Source organism: Anomaloglossus baeobatrachus, chromosome 11 (genome assembly GCF_048569485.1).
Source record: "Anomaloglossus baeobatrachus isolate aAnoBae1 chromosome 11, aAnoBae1.hap1, whole genome shotgun sequence".
Lineage (NCBI taxonomy): Eukaryota > Metazoa > Chordata > Amphibia > Anura > Aromobatidae > Anomaloglossus > Anomaloglossus baeobatrachus.
This window is the reverse complement of record NC_134363.1, coordinates 144,070,128-144,091,888: the sequence shown is the minus strand read 5'-3', so window position 1 is coordinate 144,091,888 and position 21,761 is coordinate 144,070,128. Positions and strand designations below refer to the sequence as shown.

The 21,761-nt window shown below is 47.3% G+C and overlaps 1 protein-coding gene across 4 annotated transcripts in view; it reads right to left on the bottom strand.

Moving 5' to 3' along the window:
• LOC142255679 (kazrin-like) overlaps positions 1–21,761 on the bottom strand; it is a 130,315-nt gene that overhangs the window by 41,265 nt on the left and 67,289 nt on the right. For all 4 annotated transcript variants that reach the window (XM_075327115.1, XM_075327117.1, XM_075327119.1 and 1 more), the window contains exon 3: positions 11,999–12,135. In XM_075327115.1, the coding sequence (XP_075183230.1) occupies positions 11,999–12,135 (137 nt within the window). The remainder of the gene's footprint in view (positions 1–11,998; positions 12,136–21,761) is intronic.

The following is a 21,761-nucleotide window of genomic DNA, read 5'->3' as shown; positions in this document are numbered from 1 at the left end:
CATGCCACTGGCGTAACTTGAAGCTTGTGAGCCCCAACACTATCTTTAGCAGGGAACAAATTATCATGGGTTTTTAATAGTATTTGTCTCCTACAGGCCAAAGAAAAAAACTTTTTAGCTCCAAAGCTTGGGTATGACTACATTTCATGCACGCACTTAGAGGATGATAACTAAAGACAAAATGCACAATATAGGGTCTTATCTTTGTCGGAAGGAAGGATTAGTGTATCAGAATTGTCCACCTAGAGTGGTTGCGAGATCATCACAACCACCGTAACGTCTTAGAAGCTATGGCTGCAGCAGTCTCCAAAGAGAGACCAATGCAATAGACAAGATGGGATAAAGGTGATCTTTATGCGTTTTGGAGACTAGGTCTCCTTCAGGATAAAATCACAAGTGTACCTGCATGTTAAAGAAACCTTGTGAACACAATATGACTGTTCAAACAAAGCTCAGGTACTCGGTGCAGCGTTAGCATGGTCAAACAGTTCAACACCTTCCTACCTCCTTATTTTGCATCTGTATCCACACTTGCCTTACAGCTCTGGCTTTATAGGAGCCACAGAAAGATGAAAAATAAGAAGATGAGATGGCGCACTGAACTTTCACCAAGGGGGCACCAAATACCCATGCTTGGTTTGAACAGTCATTTTGTGCCGATAGACTCCCAAGAATTAATGGAAGATGTGAGACAGCACACCGACTGGCTAATGGTGAATTTCACCAGCATGGTCTACGTGATTACGGTCACCCAATGGACAAACAATTCAACCTGTATGAGTATTTTTTCCCCAAACAGCAAGGTATTGATTCCATGGTCACCTACAAAAAGGACTAGTTTCTTCCGGACCATTAACAAGATTGTAGCAAGATGAGACGTTATCCATAGGAATGGGGATAACATTGTTTGTTGGAGGTCTGACCACTGCAATGGTTCAGTAGAGACCAAAAACATTTTATATGTAAATTCTAGAGGTTTTAGGAGATGACTGATCTGAAGAAGTTAATTCATGGTCAGAGTGGATAGTGGATGTGCCAAGATTTATTCCACTAAACATAGAAAGGAAAAAAAAGCACCATATTTTTCGTTTTATAAGATGCACTGGATTATAAGACGCACTCCAAATTTAGAGATAAAAAAAAAAAAAAAAAAAAAAAAAAAGGGGGTCATCTTATACTCCGGTGTTGTCTTACCGCAGGGGGGCGGCAGCAGTGGTGGAGTGGGGTCACAGGAGGCAGAGGCTGTGCTAGCGGCGGGTTAGTGGTGGCAGCGGTGGGTCAGTGGTGGCAGCGGAAGCTGCGGTGGTTGTGTGGTGGAGCAGGCCGGTGGAGCCCGGAGCAACGAGTGTGAAGATGGAGCTCTCATCCAAGAGCTACATCTGCGCACGCGCTGACTCTCGGCGCTATCATTTGAAGCCGGGACCGGGGACAGACTGGGACACCTGCCGCACAGCCACTGCAGTCCGTACAGCCACCCGGCCGCACAGAGTGAGTGGCAGCCAGCAGGCCGCCCGCCCACCCGCACAGAGAGACAGCCGGCCACCGGCACCGACAGTCAACTGGCCGCCCGCTTGCACCGTCAGGCACCCGGCCGCCCACTTGCACAGTCACCCGGCTGCCCGCACGTGTGGCGCCCCTGACCATGCTGGGACAGTGCTTCCAGGCAATTCCAGAGGCCGGAAAGGGGTGTGTACACACAGACACATAGCAACCAGGTCTCCCACACTTTCGAGGGGACCCTTGGGAAGACCCAAGAGGGGGCTTGCCTCCATCTCATCTAGGGGTGTAGGGGAGGGGCTGGAAGCTAAGGTGGCAGCAGCTGTAAGGAAAGTAGGAGGAGCTAGTCAGTCAGAGCAGTTGGCACAAGAAGAGGGTTGCTGGAGGAGAGACGTACGCTGACACGCTAGTCAGACCCTGCACATGTAGTAGCCGTTAGCGGGGGAGAACGGTTACCAGCAAGTCTGTCAGAAAGACGCTGAGGAAGTCAGCTGGTCGAGTACGGAGACTCCTGGTGACTAGGCACACACGGAAAACAGGTCCCTAGAGTAGACGTCCATTTATTGATCTGCTAAACCTGCCAGTGAGGGGAACCACAAGTCCCACACCAGAGTCCGAGCCTCAGCAGCAACAAGGAGGCCCATAAGGGGGATCGAGCCTGGAGCCATCTCCCTTGGACCACGCTGCCGGCAAACGGTCTAAAAAGGGGAGAAAAGGCAGTAGCGACTTCCCTGGATGAATCCCACGGTACTTCAAGTCAGGGGTTATCCGAAACAAGAAGTGCAAGGAAGGCGAGTTAATGGTTTCCCTTAGACCGGCCTAAAGGATACCTGGTTCCTCCTGGTTTATCTCAGCATCGCCCGGGAACCTCACACATCATCAAAAGTGAGAAAACAAGTTGAAAGACATCTTTGACCGAGACAGTTATTTTGGGACCTGTTCTACACACCCGAACCCCTTGGGCCAGCCTCACCCACGGGAGGCCACACCATCCGACTGCAGACTCCATCAGCCCCAGACGCTCATTAAACCTGCAGTGGCGGTCACCCATATTCCTAACCGCAAACCGTGAGTGGCGTCACGCCTCCTATATAAATGAACCTGACATACCTGTAGCCAGATATACCCAAAGCGAAGACCCTGTGGCATCCCCGAAGGTGGAGTGGTGTCCCTGGGGCGACCGCTGCAGGTGGGCGACACACACCCACAACCCGCACACAGAGCCACACAGACAGCCCCCCTGCCTATTCACCTCCCGGTAAGCTATACTCTGATTTTAAGACGCACCCCTCATTTTGCTCCCAATCTTTTGGGAGGAAAAGTGTGTCTTATAATCCGAAAAATACGGTACTCTGTATAATTCGGATAGCTGGACTAGATATTTATTACCAGCAGCAGACACAAATAATAATAAAAAAGATATGCACAAAAATAAACTTGATTAAAGAAAAGCCCCAAAAAACAAACAGTGTTTCATGCAGCAAAAGTAAAAGTGTCAGCTGTTTATTGGCTATTAATTCATTCTCGAGTGTTTACGCTCTTGAAACTGACAAGAGTAGACGACGCTCTGATTATAAATGGCTAAGGTGTACAAAGCCGGTTAGGTAATATCGCTAATGTCATTTACCAATTAAGAGCTTTTAGAGGAGTAGAAGGGATAGAACGACCTGATTTTGGCTGGGATTCATCAGCTAATACACAACCCCTAGAGAATAGCAATAGAAAAAGGGGACTGTCTTAAAAGGGACCAGAATGGAAGGAAAATCATTCCGGAGCATTATTGATTTGCCTTTATGTAAAAAGGAGCCGGCTGAGAATACACTAGAGAAGTAGTGCAAAGAAAGACTAGAGGTGCCAAAAACAGTCACATACTAAAGGTTTCCTTAAAGGGAAGCTCCATTTCTAAGGTGGCCATATATTTCATTAAACACCATTTCCAAAATATTGAAGGGTTTGCACCAAGATATTAAGCTGTGCTCAGCCATCTACAGCAGTTCCATTCAGAATCAAAGGAGTACAGTGCTTACCCTCTGGTCCATGATGGTCTCTGGAAGTGCCATAAATAAGTAGAGCATTGTACTCTGCACCATTAAAGGGAACCTGTCACCAGATTTGGCTCCTATAAGCTGCAGCCATCACCAGTGAGCCCTTATATACAGCATTCTAGAATACGGTATACAGTGTGTCCACCGCCATTAACTTAAGAACGGCGGCAGCTATAGGCATATAAGGGGTGTCTAGGTATAGTAAAGTATCCATGCGCTACGCAATGAAACCACCTATAGCGCCACCTGGTGGAAAACAGCGGAGTTAGCATTTTTACCTCGAAAACTGAATGAGTGAGAAAAAAAGTGAATTACAAAGTTGCAGGGCATCATCCATTCAATACGAATCGACACCTTGCATACAGAAATGCTATGATTAGAACGTCTAAAACTCACAAGGCTGCGGACGTGAAGCGAAACCTCATGGAGACCTTCCTACAAGTCATTGGGTATCGTGGCTGCGGGGAGTGATCTCCACGCTCACTTGACCTGACCCCATTGGACTTCTTTCTGTGAGGTCACATCAAACAGCAGGTGTATACGACCCCTCCACCAACATTGCAGGACCTACGACGACGTATCACAGATGCTTGTGCAAACGTGTCACCTACCATATTGCACAACGTGCAGCAAGATACAGTATGCTGTGCAGAGTCCAGATGTGCATTGCAGCTGACGGGGGCCACTTTGAGCATCAAAGTTAAATGAGCGCCATATGCGTGACCAGCATTCAAGGTTTATAGGTGGGGGTCATGGGTTTCATATTATAGCATTTCTATATGCAAGGTGTTGATTCGTATTGAATTGATGATGCCCTACAACTTTGTAATTCACTTTTTTTTCCTCCATCTCATTTTGTTTGAGATAAAAGTGCTAGCTCCGTTGTTTTCCACCAGGTGGCACTATAGGTGGTTTCATTGCATAGCACATGGCTACTTTACTATCCCTAGACACTACTTCTATGCCTATAGCTGCCGCCATTCTAAAGTTAATGGCTGTGGACATATGGGTGGACCCAGGCTGCTCTGTTTAACGTAAAAAACCACTACAGATACTCACCTGAGGGGTGGTCCGATGGGTGTCGCTGCTCTCCGGGCCGGCGCCTCCTCTCTGTGGCGATCGCCATCCTCCTTCTACCCAGCCCAGTGTGGATGACACATCCTACAACATCCACACCGGCCGGCATTGTGCTCCTGCACAGGCGCACGTCTCTCTGCCCTGCTGAGGGCAGATCAAAGTACTGTAATGCACAGGCATGAGGAAAAGTAAAAGACCACATGCGCATGCGCACTACAATACTTTGATCTGTTCTCAGCAGGGCAGAGAGACGTGCGAATGTGCAGGACCATGATGCTGGCCTGCGTGGATGACATAGGACACATCATCCATACTGGACTGGGTAGAAGAAGGAAAGTGATTGCAGCAGAGAGGAGGCGCCAAACCAGAGAGCAACGATGCCTATTTGATCAGACCACTCCGCAGGTGAGTATTATTAAAGTGATTTTTTACATTCTACAGATCGGCCTGGGCTCTTATATACAGCATTCTAGAGTATTGTATATAAGGGCTCACGGGTGGTGGCTGCAGTTTATAGTAATTGTCTATGGGATTGTTTCAGAAAGCAGACGTTGAGCATGCGCATCTCCACTCCGTTCAAGGTGTGGCTCTGCCTGGTCCAAATCTTAGTTTCCAGAGCCCTGACCACAGAAGCATGGGAGGTCCTAGTGGTCAGCGCTCCAAGTTATCCCCAATTGTACAGATAGAAGATAACTGAAAGGGGTTGCCCAGGTTTGCAATGAATGTCCGCATCACTTTGTGTGACTGCAGAATTATCATAGTGCACATATTGCACACTTGTGGTTACATGGCTGCTCGCTCTCTTCACAAGCATTGGAGAATCCTGAGAGCACACTGTGCGTCAACGAGTAGAGTGACTGCAGACTTTAATCAACCCCATTCATATTTTTTGGAATTACCCTTTTTAAGATCCTAATTCACTAGACAATCTTAGTCTATGATACCATACGGGTGCAGATTGTAGGGTAGATTTTTATGGTATATGGCTAGGACGAACCCACTCCCCAGACACCGGAACATACCGCTCAGGGTCCCCACCTATCAGAAAAATGGGGTCATGTGCCACACGAAGAGAAAAAATAAAATAAAATAAAATAAAATAAAAAAAAAACACCGAAAACCTTCAATTCATTTTTACATTTTTATCGATTTTCATTTTTCTGCTGTTCTGCAAACGCCGGAATCCGATCCACGCGCCTGGTTGGGAATATAAATCATTATATCTCGCAGAGTGATGGCCTATAATAGATTTTCTCTCTATTCAGACATTTTAAGCTCCATTATATTGTACAGACAGGAGGGAATAAATGGAAGAAAACACAATGAGAACTAATTGTCACTAGTGTGTTACATAATGGGCGCCGGTCGGAGGATTTCGTGTGGTAGGCGATACAATGGAGCACTTCTTACTCAAGTTCTTCAGATAAATACTTTTGTAACAATAACTATCGACACCTGTAAAGGAAAAATTGCAATCTGCACACAATGGAGATCGTGGGGCTCATGGGAAAGCTTTAAATTGAAAGGTCTAAGATGGTCATAAGTTTATCTAGCCCTATAAAAAAAACCAAAAAAAAAAAAAACCCCGGCAGCACCGTGTGGCACAGTTTATATAAAATACCATAAGACTGCCCCCTAAAGGGAAGGGAACGACCTTTCTATTTGTAAAGATAGATATATCTTCTCTACGGATGTGTAATGAAAAGGACACCGGTCTTCTGTTCTACTCCAAACTTGCATTACTTCTCCATTTCCTGCCAGTATCGAAAACTTCACACGCCCTGCGCAAACTTCCTCTTTCCAAAACATGGACACAAGTGTCATCACCTAATGCGGAGAATAAGCTGGAGGGAAGAGTTTTTGGCAGGGAGCAAAATAACCACTGGTGTGCTCCATCCTAGACGCAGACAACCTCCTGTGTCAGCCTGTGCCCCATTATACACTTGTTGGCGGCACAAGCTCTCAAATGGGGCGCCAAAATATAGAACAATGATCCAAAAGGGTTTAAAGAGAACCTGTCAGGTCCAATATGCACTCAGGACCACGAGCAGTTCTGGGTGCATATCGCTAATCCCTGCCTAACCGTCCCTGTATCTAGTAGCATAGATAAAGAGATCTATAGAAAAAGTATTTCTGAAGATATTTTATCTTATGTTAATGAGTGCAGGGACTAGTCCTTAGGGCATTAGTTCCCATGGCTAGTCGGCCTCATTAGCATAATAGTACGTCCCTGTGGGTGTGCCACCATGCTAATTAATACGCAGCGTCACAGGATGATCTCACTCACCTCTCTGCCGCCAGACACTGGATTTCGGCTCAGTGCGCATGACCTCAAAGGTTTGGTCACACGCACTATGAAGCCGGGTGTACGTGTCCTGGCTTCAAACTGAAGTAGTACGCATGGCCAGAAGTGCTGGGATCATGTGCACGGAGCAGAAATCCAACATCTTGGCAGCGTGATCATCCTCTGATACTGTGCATTGAATAGCATGTTAGCACACCCACAGGGGCATGCTATCATGCTAATTGGGCTGACTAGCAAGGGAAGAAACGCCCAGGGGACTAAACCCCGTGCTCATTAGCATACGATAAAAGATCTTTAGAAATACTTTTTCTAAAGATCTCTTTATCTATGCTACTAGATACAGGCATGGCTAGGCAGGGATTAGCACTATACACCCAGAACAGCTCGTGGCTCTGGGGGCATATTGGACCTGACAGGTTCCCTTTAAAATCTCTGCTTCAGATTTCTCGCAATTACACTTCTGCTTGTACAAAAAGCCATTGTCAGGTCTGGGTGGCATTCCTAAATGGGAACCATCAGACATACCACTAAGTTAAAAAAAACACCCAAAAAACCCCTGTTATGGGTTATGGATGGTTTAGAAAAATAAAAATGCAATATTACTGGATACTTGGCAGCATCACCTTTGTGAGTCAATTAAACTAGCCAGTCTACAGTAGACCAAAAAGGCCAGATTCCTACTCCACACTGATGAGGGGCAAATACCCCGAAACGGCTGTCTGTGGATGGATACCATGTTTGGTATAAGTGGGCTCCTTGACTGGAGACTGCCCTTCCCGTGGTTGTTCCTTCCTGGTGAAAGACCTGGCTAGTTTCCTGCCAGCGTTGAGAAACATGTGATGGTGTCTCCGTGGCTTTCTCATTTGCATACAGTAGACCAAAAGGCTTTCTCGCTATAACCTAGCTAGCATAGAGGGGCTACAAATACAGGGGGAGGGACTGCCCCAGGGCCCAAACATTCTGGAACAATATAAAGCAACTTATGCATAATACCCTGGGTAGCTCCATCTCTTGGCCAGACTACTCTCCTAACAGGTCTTAGTCAGAACATGACTAAGACCTGAGCGTCGAAAGGCGTTCTGTTGGTCATCCTACATTATATGCCATACCTGCTGAATTTTAATAATATTTTTCAATAAAATGGACTTTTAATATATATTCCCAGCGCTGGAAACCAGTTCCTTTTCTTATAATAACCTGAAAGACCATCCACGGATAAATCTGTGATTGAGGGACATAATCACTTCTGTGGGTTAACGCTCCAGGATTTCTGGATTTTAGAAACCACAGAAAAGTAATAACCTGAATTATGGATGCATCATAGCCCTGTTTGGGGAAATTATGCTTGGAAATATGGTGGCCATATTATTCCAATAAGAGGTTAATGACGGGAACTAATAGAAAAGAAATTAGAATTATGTCCTGTCTCCACATAGACATTCTCCGCTCACCTGACCAGTAAGAGGGGGTGAGGGGTGCGGATTAGAGATGAGTGGACCCCTTGAAGTTCGGTTTGGCGGGTTCAGCTAGACTTCAAATAAAGTTCAGTTGTGGACCAAAACTGGACTGGACCTTCTTTTGAAGTCACTGATTGCCAATTCGGGTCTCTGCCCACATGCAGACAGTTAAACAGATCAGTTCCAGGGGCAGGTGGAAGGGTTTTTTAATTTTTTTTTTGGGGTGGGGGGGGGGGGGGAGGAGGGGGAAATTACACACTACATCCAATGCTGCTGTTACCCCCAGTATGAGCCGTTCAAACACTGCAAGTGGCTCACACTGGGCCGAGCACAGAGTGTACCAGAGCACAATGATGCTCAGGCGAATGGTTTGCATACGTAAAGCACCCAAACTCTATTTTGGAAAAGCCTATTTGGTATGAACATCGACCCTCGGGTTCACTCATCTTTAGTATGGATCAGACCCTTTATAATATTTCATCTAGGGAAACTGTTGGTCAGAGCCGAGAGAGACCACAGGATTTGTAGATCAGTCTAATTTTCTGTGCCTCTTATGTAAAGAGCTGCCCCTGATCTAATCGGAAGAGCGTCTTTACTTATCCCTTTGTGTTTTATACGGCTTTTGCCTTATTTCTTTTTATTTAGTTTAAGTATTACACTTTTTTTTGTATATTACCATTTAATAAGTTTGCTCCTTGCTGCTCTAAACGTAGCCACAACCTCAAAGAGGGAAACTAAAGCTTGTGTGTGCCAGAGAGCAAGCTGTGTACATGTGAAAGCTGGGTATGTGCAAGTACAAGTGTGGTCACCATGGGCAGGGCACTCGCAGGCCGAACAAAATGGCAAGTGATGGCAGCAAGAAGCATGGTGTGGATGTTTGGACTGGCTGTAGGGTGTACTTGGCTCCTTGTTGGATGAGCGAGTGTGAGAAATGGAGACTTCCTTTACAGTCGCATCCAAGTCATGTGTGCAACGACTGGGCGGTGTTCGTGACACCCCGCCCAAATGGGCTTTTCTTCAATGCCGGTTCAGTAGTCACTTATTTCTTTAAGAAGGATGGCAGAAGTGCCTAGCAGGGTAAAATGACTTAAAGGGAATCTGTCGCCCTCTTTCACCGTTTTAAGCTCTTACTATGGGCATACAGGTAATAGGATGTTGAACGTAGTCTTACCTGTACGCCTCATAGTACATGCCTTGTTCCAGAAATATTACTTTAGATCACCATATGCAAAATTAGCCTACCAGGCTACTGGGCGTTGCGCTTTGGCTACTGGGCGTTGCGCTTCGGCTACTGGGCGTTGCGCTTCCCTGTAAGAAATCCCCGCCTCCGCGCTGCATTATCCTTCCTGTCACCTCCTCTCAGCATCACAGGTGTCAAGTCCCACGTGTGCACAGTAGAGTCTTCAGCCTGCATTCATTCACCCCCCCAATTGAATCTACTGCGCATGCGCTGCTGAGTCAGCTCCACGTCCGTTAATGGTGCACTGTTTTAAGTTGTCCTCCCAACTTCCTGCCTGTAAAATTGCCCAGGTATGTGTGCGTTTGTGTATGTCTGTCTACCTGCCTGCAGGCAGGAAGTCGGGAGGACAACAGTGCACCGATAACGTAAGTGGGGCTGACTCACCAGCGCATGCGCAGTAGGTTCAATGGGGGGGTGGGTATGTGAATGAACACAAGCTGAAGAACACTACTGCGCACACGCGGGATTGCCAGCGGTAACGCTGTGACTGACGCTGAGAAAAGGTGATAGGAGACAATGCAGCACGGAGGCGGGGATTTCTTACAGGGAAGCAACCGCCCAGTAGCCAAAGTACAACGCCCAGTAGCCTGGCAGGCTAATTTGCATATAGCGATCTAAAGTAATATTTATGGAACAAGGCATCTGCTATGAGGCATACAGGTAAGACTACATTCACCATCCTATTACCTGTAAGCCTATAAAAAGAGCTTAAAATGGTCAAAGGGGGTGAAAGATTCCCTTTAAGTTGAACAGGATGACAGATTTCTAAGGTAGTCAAAACAATACAGGACAGAAAAGGTTTAAATTAGGCGTGCTGGCAGATCCCCTATGTATGCATAAGACCCTAATAGCGTAGAACAAGTTCACGTTTACGATGGTGCAGCGTTGTATCATGGTCTTGCATTTGCCATGTGATTTTGGCTTCTGTCAATCAACCTTATATCCATATTTATTATATTTAGAAGCCGACTGCAGCCCAGGAGAAAATATGAAAAAGAGAAAACATTCTTCTAAAAAGAAGAAATTCCACACCGTGATCTGATCATGCGAGGCGTGGAGAAAACATCCCTGAGAACCTGACCGTCAATAATTGGATTTATTGCGCCGGTTTTCAAAGGAGTCAACGTTAACCTTTCTGGCTGCCTGTAGTCTGCACACATCTTGTACAGGAACAGAGCGAACAATGGCCGCACTGCGCTCTATACGCCTCTTTGATTAGAAGTGAATAGAGGGGGCTAGTGGGGAAATCAGAGGGAAGAAAGCGCGAACAATGCCACCTTTATGTAAACACTGAAGTGAACTTGGGCTTCCTTCAAGTGGGCAGCATGAAAAGATTGAGATTGAATTCAGGGCACATATTAGCTTTGAAGAATCATATCCAGGTGCTTAACACTCACATGCTTTTATTACTACAGCGGTCACAGAAGTACAGTGGTGCTATGTACTATATATGCATAATATATATGTATGGAGATACAGATGTACCGTATACTGATCTACGTATATCGACCTATGTATCTACAAATAAAAAAGTAAAAAAAACAACCTCCTTAGAGTAAAGAATGCATCTCTCATTGTGATCACTTCATTATTTAGAAAGGGGTGGGGGTGACCATACTTTATTGAGCCCACAATATTTACAGTGAGACAAGGATGCAGTACCATCTGTGCCTAGATTAGTTACGGGCAGAGATATCAGTGACGTCACCATTCACATCAAGAGACAAGTAGGCAGTACCATCTGTGTCTAGATCATTGACAGGCAGAGATATCGTTGGCATCACCATTCACAGCAAGAGACAAGGCGGCAGTACCATCTGTGCCTAGATTATTGACAGGCAGAGATCTTGATGGCGTCACGGTTCACAGCGAGAGACAAGGAGGCAGTATCATCTGTGCCTAGATTATTTACAAGCAGAGATATCGATGGCATGACCATTCACAGCGAGAGACAAGGAGGCAGTACTATCTGTGCCTAGATTATTTACAGGCAGAGATCGATGGCATCACTATTCACAGCGAGAGACAAGGAGGCAGTACTATATGTATATATACTAAAAAAAAAAAAAAAAAAAAAAAACACAGAAACTCCCACTTTTCGACAAAACTGCATAAATGCAAACCTCTGTGTGGCCCAATATAAGGGCAAAAAAGGATTGATTCTTGAGCTACAGAAAATATAAGGTAGTTTGGCTACATCACATACAGTGACAAGAGGGTAGTACGGTCACAGTGCCCACATTGTTCTACAGGCAAAGAAAGGGGTATTAAATGGTTGGGATGGAAGCTTAATTCTAGTGCACGTGGAGAGGAAACCAGGAGTAAAATATTTGAGTATTGTTCTATGGAGCCAGATACCTTCAGGCGTTGTTCTTACCTTTCTATGTTGCTCATAATTTCGGATGAAGTCCCGCAGTTGCTCCTCTCGGCTCTCCAGGGTTGAATATAACTGTTCCATTTGGCTTACCAAGTCTGCTTTTTCTGATTTTAAACGTCTGCGATCGGCCTTCATGGCTGGAGGAGGGCAAGGAAAAACAGTTATATTATACACTGGGAATTTTAAGATTACATGCTGGGCATCATACATTGAGAGAGTTTTAGCTATGCTACCCTGTTGGCGCCAAACCCTAGGGACGCTAACTTTAGTTCTTCATGGGTGTGCCTAAGGGGGACTGACCGAGTGTTCTGCACAGATGTGTCTAAGGTGTGTGTGTGTGTGTGTGTGTGTGTGTGTGTGTGTGTGTGTGTCTTTAAGGGGGTGGACGGATGAGCAGGTGTTCTTCAGGGTTGTGTCTAGGGCGGATGACCGAGTGTTCTTCATGGTTGTGTCTAGGGCGGATGACCGAGTGTTCTTCATGGTTGTGTCTAGGGCGGATGACCGAGTGTTCTTCATGGTTGTGTCTAGAGCGGATGACCGAGTGTTCTTCATGGTTGTGGCTAGGGCGGATGACCGGGTGTTCTTCATGGTTGTGGCTAGGGCGGATGACCGGGTGTTCTTCATGGTTGTGTCTAGGGCGGATGACCGGGTGTTCTTCATGGTTGTGTCTAGGGCGGATGACCGGGTGTTCTTCATGGTTGTGGCTAGGGCGGATGACCGGGTGTTCTTCATGGTTGTGTCTAGGGCGGATGACCGGGTGTTCTTCATGGTTGTGTCTAGGGCGGATGACCGAGTGTTCTTCATGGTTGTGGCTAGGGCGGATGACAGAGTGGTCTTCACGGTTGTGTCTAGGGCGGATGACCGGGTGTTCTTCATGGTTGTGTCTAGGGCGGATGACCGGGTGTTCTTCATGGTTGTGTCTAGGGCGGATGACCGGGTGTTCTTCATGGTTGTGTCTAGGGCAGATGACCGGGTGTTCTTCATTGGTGTTTGGAGGGCTGACCAAGTATGTTCTATATTGCACCTCCTGTAAGTATCAGCTCATTACTACTCACTGTTGTTCACAGTAACATGTTATACCATACAGCTGCATAGACCACCACGTTAGTGGTATATACAATACATACACTATCCGTTCTCCATAATCCAGTCCTAACACGCAGATACATTCCATGACCATCATAAAATGTAGAACTGGAATGTGTTTATATTTGGTCTATAAAAAATATTTGATAAAGTAGAGGGGATAAGGGGATGGGGGCAGATTGGAATCATTAAAATGAGCATAAAAAAACAGACAGCATCCGAAAATCCCACATTATATGAAGACATCATACCATTCACTGACGCCTGCCGTCATGTGATGCCAGATCATTGGATAAGGTGAACCCAGTGTAATAAGGGATGAGAGATCAAAAATCAGACCAATTAACCATTTTAGTGCCCATTGAGAGCTAGTCCCTGCATATGGCTGCCAACTGGAGGTCAATGAGTTTTTGCCATATCTTGTTTCACCATATAGAATACGCATCAATGGAGACTTGATTGACGGGTGCGTAAATCATAAAAATTAAGATTTTAGTATAAATGGGGAACAGCACTATAAAGGCTCTGCTCATCGCTTCCTGCAGATACACTATTATACTAGTATAACCAAAAATAAGATACCCATCTAGTAGAGATAAAATATACAATAAAGTTCTAACCAAGGAGGACATAAAGGGGAAAGACAAAATAATGGTTTATTAAACAGTTAAAAAAAAAAGTACATTTTATGCAGAAAAGTCTGCTAAACTGACACATACAGCAAATTATGGATAATTTGGTGATGAATCAAGAAAGTGATCAGTAAGCTCAAACCCCGATATATTGACACCTCAAGGCCCCCACCCCCAAAAAAAAGGTGTTTACCTTATGATGATATGAACAAATCAGTGAAATATTAGAAATCCTGCCTTATGAAGGTAAGAAAAATGGTCTCAATATGGATTAATACTGATCAAGAAGCAAAGGGCAAGGAAGCAATACAAGGTTAATGTAGTAATCTGCATCAGTATAGCAATTATTGTCCAAGTGAAATGAAATCCTAGGTACAAAAGTATGTCTGAATGGGTTTAAAAATAAATAAATATCACCATGTAGTTATGTAAAACAAATGACAAGCTGTATATGTGGTAAGAAGCCCATAAGAAATATATACAGTGCCTTGCAGCCACCACCATGTTTCACTGTTGGGATGGTGTTCTTGGGGTGATGAGCCGTGTTGGTTTGGTGCCAGATATAATGTTTAACTTGGTGGCCAAAAAAAGTTCAAATTTGGTCTCATCTGACCACAGCAGCTTCCGTCATACATTTGGGGAGGGTCCCACATGTATTTGGCAAACTCAAAACGAGCTTTCTAATTTTTGGCTTAAGTAAAGGTTTTTTTTCTGAACACTTCCATAAAGGCTGACTATGGAGTGTACTGCTTATTGTGGTCCGAGTTTCCTTCAGGGTTACCTTTGGTCTCTCTGTGCGGCCTCTCTGATTAATGCCCTCTTTGCCAGAACTGAGAGTTTTGGTGGGCGGCCCTCTCTTGGAAGTTTTGTTGTGGTACCATGTTCTTTCCATTTGATAATGGATTTGATGCTGCTCTGGGGGATCAGAGATTTTGATATGTAGAACCCAACCCTGACTTCTACCTCTCAACAATTTTCTCTCAGACTTGCCTGGAGGCCTCCGCGGTGTTGCCTGGAGGCCTCCGCGGTGTTGCCTGGAGGCCTCCGCGGTGTTGCCTGGAGGCCTCCGCGGTGTTGCCTGGAGGCCTCCGCGGTGTTGCCTGGAGGCCTCCGCGGTGTTGCCTGGAGGCCTCCGCGGTGTTGCCTGGAGGCCTCCGCGGTGTTGCCTGGAGGCCTCCGCGGTGTTGCCTGGAGGCCTCCGCGGTGTTGCCTGGAGGCCTCCGCGGTGTTGCCTGGAGGCCTCCGCGGTGTTGCCTGGAGGCCTCCGCGGTGTTGCCTGGAGGCCTCCGCGGTGTTGCCTGGAGGCCTCCGCGGTGTTGCCTGGAGGCCTCCGCGGTGTTGCCTGGAGGCCTCCGCGGTGTTGCCTGGAGGCCTCCGCGGTGTTGCCTGGAGGCCTCCGCGGTGTTGCCTGGAGGCCTCCGCGGTGTTGCCTGGAGGCCTCCGCGGTGTTGCCTGGAGGCCTCCGCGGTGTTGCCTGGAGGCCTCCGCGGTGTTGCCTGGAGGCCTCCGCGGTGTTGCCTGGAGGCCTCCGCGGTGTTGCCTGGAGGCCTCAGCGGTGTTGCCTGGAGGCCTCAGCGGTGTTGCACACAGGTGGACTTCCTTTGACCAAGCATGACTTAATGTAATTTTTGCAGCCGACATTTTAAGGGGCTTCATATCAAAAAGGATAACTAAATCTGCACATGGCAATTTTTAATTTTACCCCATCAATTACATTTTTGTGTACAATTTTTTAACATTCGCAATCATTTTTTCTGATGCATCACACACACACAAACGAGAATACAAAAACATTACATCCTGTGTTTAAACGTAACAATAGGTAAAAAGCCAAGGGGTTGAATACTTTTGCAAGGCATTAACTATGTAGAAACTAGTAATACTAATGGGATTAAAGAACAAGTGCATGTAACGCGGCCACCGGGGCCTGGGGTGACCAGGCCACGGTTCTGGGACCACAAAGGTGTCGTTTAATAAAGATGTAGGGAATGATTGTTGTTTTCGTGACGCCACCTGTGGTGTTCGGCAAGATGTGGTGCCGCCGCTGCGAGATAGGGACCTCTGGGGCAGATGGTGACGCAGCTTGGATGGTGCAGCTCTCCACAGGTAGAGCTGGGCCCCAGGGCGGATGGGGGTGGTAGCAGTAGTCCATTATAGCGGGCGCAGGTGAACAAGGGAGCGAGTCAGGGATGCAGTCAATAGAGGTTTACTCCTTGTAGCCGGTTACACATGCAGTGGACCGCCCTAGGCGTGCTGGGATTCACCGTGATGAGCTCCAGCCGATCCCGGGTAGTTCAGAGGTTGACTCCGGTGCACCTTTCTTTAATGTGCTCTTTCCCTGGTCAACTTCTGCGCTAGCTTCGCCCTCCTGTCTCGCGCCCTTGCTCACTGAACCTGTCCAGTGCCCGTAAACCCTGTTGGGCGGCGTGGAGCTCTATCCCTTTGGTCCTTTTGGGTCACTTTCAAGTAATTTGTGTGCGGTGGTAGCTTAGGTGTTTAAAGACACCTCAGCCACTGGTTTCACTAGGGAACCCGTGGGTTTAATCTCCTCTAGCCCGAGGACCAGTCCCCGAATTGCGACCGTGCCCCTCCACTCATTGATTATGTGTGGAACGAGGCCACAGGGTAGTGTAGGAATTCCCGTGGGCTTTGGCACCCTTCTTGCTATGCCCAGGCCGAGTGGTACCAGCTCCAGACCACGGGTCTGTGCTACTCCACTCCTCTGACTGAACTTCCAACTCTAACTTTCTCCACATGACACCCCTCTTCCCACTCACCTGACTCCACCCCCCGGTCTGGTTTGGGTATAATCTCACCCTTACCAGATTTGGTGAGGTGTTGCTAAGTGAGTGTGCTGTGCTTTTGCATGAACCAGCTTTGACCTCCTCCTTACCATGGATGGAATACCACACCACTGGCTGAGGTGCAGTACCTCTTTGGCGACTGAAGCCTCAGGGGCGCCACACATCACAGATACATATAGGATCAGCTACATAATACGCAGACAGATCACAGGCTAGAAGAAAAGTATGACAAAAGTATAAGGCCATGTTCACACACTGCATCCTTTACTGCGTTTTTGGTGCATTTTTGAGGTCACAAAGATGCACCTAAATGCATGTGTTTCCTTCTTGCAGCAAAGTCTGAGATTTCTATTTTACTGCTCATGCTGCATCTTTTTTGGCTGCGTTTTTGAAGATGCAGCATGTCAATTCTTTTTGCATTTTTCCAGCGTTTGAGCCCTTCCAATCAATAAATTTGCCTTAAAAAAAACGTATGGGGAAAAATGCGGTTAAAATGCATGCGTGTTTTGATGCGTTTTGGGGCCAAAATCGTGCATCTTTGTGGTTTAGAAAAAATGCAGTGTGTGAACATAGCCTTATCAGGAGAAAAGGTTGACCTAGTGAGGTTGGGGGTTAAATGCTCTAGATGTACACAATGGAGGGCGCACGTTCTTTATATCTATGACCTGATGTAGAGGTCCTTTTAGCAGACTGTTCTCCATTTTTTGATGATTTAGTAAACTATTGTTTTGACTTTCCCTATTATGTCCTTTATTGGAATATTCTTTATTATATCTTACATCATACCTACTAAATGGAACATTTTCTTTTGCTATGGGAATTTATTAATTTGGAGGAGACTGTTGTAGGTTTTTCCGCATTAGTATAACTATTGTAGAACGTTCCTTCTGTTTGCACCAGTATTTGAAGGTAACGTGTTCCTTCCGTCCTGGCTGCTGCAGAAGCGTCCAAGGCGCCCAGCTGGGCCGGCAGTTACAGAAGTCTACAGATCTGGACCACAATTCAACATAGAACATTTTTCCCGCTTTCTGTCCAATTATTAAAAATCGTGGAGTGAAGGGAACGCCATGTAACGTGCGTGTCCTTTACCCTCGCTACACTCTCCACAGACCGGCCATCTGCTTCAGACGAAGAGCTGGAACCCACGTCTTGTTCATCGGTTCTGCTCAATAATATAGAAGACTCGCCCGCTCTCGCCCCTAATGGAGCGTCTCGAAGCTGCATTCACACTTTACATATTTAACACTCGATCTTCAGGGACACATAAAACACAAACGGATGTGGCGCAGGTAAGTGGCAGCAGCGCCGCACCGTTTATAACACCCCACAGAATTCAGTTTTAAATTCCACAGAACAAGTCCCAGAATTAATAGTTAAATGTTAAGATCATTCTGCCACAAATTAACTTAAAGGGGAAGTTTACTTCCCCTTTTTATTTATTTTTTTTTAATTTTTAGACACCATGCCACTCTTCATTGCTCGTGGCTAGAATGACATCACTTTCCCATTGAGAGTAATCTAAATACAGTACTTAAATGATTGACAGTCCGGGCCAATGACATGGCTGAATTTCTGGCCAAAGCGCAGTGCTCAGAGATGCGGCTAGCCCAGACATCTTTGCTTCTGCAGCATTGGAGGAGCGGGGCCTGCAACAGGCTAAATCTAGTGATCCGGCTTCGGAGCCGAGTGCAAGTCTTTGACCAAGAAACCGTCCATTTCTGATCATTTTGGCAAGGAGTTGGACACTGTAGAATTTAAAGTCTCTCCGCTCTTGAGAATGGAGAGGATTTTTAATAAAGCGGTAAATTGCAAAGTTGCCTGACTTTACCAGTACCTTTTTCTTGAGGGAGAGGAAATTGGGAAGGGGGGGGGGGAAGGAAAGGAGACAAGGTGAAGGGGGGGAAAGATGGAAAGGAGACAAGGTGAAGGGGAGGGGAGAAGGAGACAAGGTGAAGGGGGGGGAAGATGGGGAGAAGGAGACAAGGTGAAGGGGAGGGGAGAAGGAGACAAGGCGAAGGGGGGGGAAAGATGGAAAGGAGACGGGGGGGGGGGGAAAGATGGAAAGGAGACAAGGTGAAGGGGAAGGGAGAAGGAGACAAGGTGAAGGGGAGGGGAGAAGGAGACAAGTTGAAGGGGAGGGGAGAAGGAGACAAGGTGAAGGGGAGGGGAGAAGGAGACAAGGTGAAGGGGAGGGGAGAAGGAGACAAGGTGAAGGGGAGGGGAGAAGGAGACAAGGTGAAGGGGAGGGGAGAAGGAGACAAGGTGAAGGGGAGGGGAGAAGGAGACAAGTTGAAGGGGAGGGGAGAAGGAGACAAGGTGAAGGGGAAGGGAGAAGGAGACAAGGTGAAGGGGAGGGGAGAAGGAGACAAGGTGAAGGGGAGGGGAGAAGGAGACAAGGTGAAGGGGAGGGGAGAAGGAGACAAGGTGAAGGGGAGGGGAGAAGGAGACAAGGTGAAGGGGAGGGGAGAAGGAGACAAGGTGAAGGGGAGGGGAGAAGGAGACAAGGTGAAGGGGAGGGGAGAAGGAGACAAGGTGAAGGGGAGGGGAGAAGGAGACAAGGTGAAGGGGAGGGGAGAAGGAGACAAGGTGAAGGGGAGGGGAGAAGGAGACAAGGTGAAGGGGAGGGGAGAAGGAGACAAGGTGAAGGGGAGGGGAGAAGGAGACAAGGTGAAGGGGAGGGGAGAAGGAGACAAGGTGAAGGGGAGGGGAGAAGGAGACAAGGTGAAGGGGAGGGGAGAAGGAGACAAGGTGAAGGGGAGGGGAGAAGGAGACAAGGTGAAGGGGAGGGGAGAAGGAGACAAGGTGAAGGGGAGGGGAGAAGGAGACAAGGTGAAGGGGAGGGGAGAAGGAGACAAGGTGAAGGGGAGGGGAGAAGGAGACAAGGTGAAGGGGAGGGGAGAAGGAGACAAGGTGAAGGGGAGGGGAGAAGGAGACAAGGTGAAGGGGAGGGGAGAAGGAGACAAGGTGAAGGGGAGGGGAGAAGGAGACAAGGTGAAGGGGAGGGGAGAAGGAGACAAGGTGAAGGGGAGGGGAGAAGGAGACAAGGTGAAGGGGAGGGGAGAAGGAGACAAGGTGAAGGGAGGGGAGAAGGAGACAAGGTGAAGGGGAGAAGGAGACAAGGTGAAGGGGAGAAGGAGACAAGGTGAAGGGGAGAAGGAGACAAGGTGAAGGGGAGAAGGAGACAAGGTGAAGGGGAGAAGGAGACAAGGTGAAGGGGAGAAGGAGACAAGGTGAAGGGGAGAAGGAGACAAGGTGAAGGGGAGAAGGAGACAAGGTGAAGGGGAGAAGGAGACAAGGTGAAGGGGAGGGGAGGAAGGAGACAAGGTGAAGGGGAGGGGAGGAAGGAGACAAGGTGAAGGGGAGGGGAGGAAGGAGACAAGGTGAAGGGGAGGGGAGGAAGGTGACAAGGTGAAGGGGAGGGGAGGAAGGTGACAAGGTGAAGGGGAGGGGAGGAAGGTGACAAGGTGAAGGGGAGGGGAGGAAGGTGACAAGGTGAAGGGGAGGGGAGGAAGGTGACAAGGTAAAGGGGAGGGGCGGAGGAGAAAAGGTGGAGGAGACAAGGTGAAGGGGAGGGGGAAAAAGGGAAGAGGTTTTTAAGGTAGGAAACTGAGTGGAGATTGAGGAAAAACAAGAAGACGTACTTAAATGTGTAGCCACGTCAAGGGTACACCAAACTACAGACAGTGCTGACAAACTCACTAAGTGGCTCGGTTAGAACTCCTCTCCTGATGAGGAAGACGAAGCCAAACTGGTTTTGGGAATCATGCGGAGTCAGGCATTGGGCAGGGTGGTCCAGTTGGAAGGCACATATGTGCAGCTACCCTGCCTGAAGGTTGATTTCACACCTCTAATGGCAAATTTGAGACCACATTACACACTTTTCCCACCAGTCTATCCATCAACCATTAAGCTCAGGATAAATAGGAGATACAAGTCCATCTCAGCCAAATTACTGAAGTTTGAAGTCTCAGCTCGTTGACCCAACATCTGGAGATGAACATGGCTATAAATCAGTTTCCCTATAGCTCACAATATAAGCGTTTATCCTCATTTGCTCAGTAAATCCATCAGGATAAATATCATGCATTATGTAAGAGTTTTGGGTGGGGTTGCTGGATACGGCCAAGGGGCAGCAGCACGGGGAGTTTGGATCCGCTCTGTGAAGTCCGTATACTTGTGTTACTAGCCATAACGTGCTGTACATTAGTAAATGGAAACTGTGCAGATGAATGTCGGAGTGAGGTTATTGTTCCAGTCTCCCGAGGCCTCCTCCCCGCACGTCCTGTGCACCTGTTCTCAGTCACGTTACAATAGCGATTGCTTACATAACGATGGAAATGGCTGGAGTCAGGGCTTCCAGGTATTGCTAGGGCTCATGGGAAATGTAGTTTAGTGTACGAAATTTGTCTGCGGCAGGCAACCAAAAAAATACCTCAGACTCGGCAGTAATGTTTGCCAAGTTACCAGAGGAAGGTGTGAGGGAATACTGGCCCTCACTGAAGAGACCTAGCTATAAATGGACCAGGGGCGGACATATTGGTGCAGCCTCTGCGGCCACACAGTGTCCTAAAAGGTTGGGGGCCCATTTATACCTCAAAAGCAGGGGGAATTGTGTATTTTGTTGTGCTCTTGGACTCTAAAGGGCCCATATATTGTTCTAGCATAGAGGCTTCTGTCAGTGTCTGCCAGGGAAATGGACTCTTATTTTCAAGGCAATGCCCTATGTGAAAAACATGCAAAGTCAGTCACTTGAGCCAGTCAAACCAGACCCCGATCCAGAGACATGGGGGTTATTGTCCCTCACGGGAACAGAACATGGTACTTGATGGATGAAAGGTCTTTCAAAGAGGATCCATCACCAAGATTTGCCTCAATCAGAAAGCAGCATAATGTACAGATATCCCAATTCCAGTGATGTGTCATTTACTGGGCTGCTTGCTGTAGTTTTGATAAAATCAGTTACCAGAATAACACTGCAGGACTAGTAAGCCTGCTGCCTCCAAAAACAGCCCCATCATTGATTAAAAGCTTCCTGTGTACACGGTGCATAGGCAGGAAAAAAAAGCCATGCAGAGTTATAAGGAGCTCAGCATTCAGAGTTTCCCAATGCTCGAGTGCCAAGCATGCTCGCTCATCACTAGTAGTCATGCTTTAAGTTAGCTAGAAGTAGGAGACAGATGACAAGTCTGACCATGGACATAGGTTTGGATAGGGGTTGATGTCAGCTGTGTAATGTCAGCT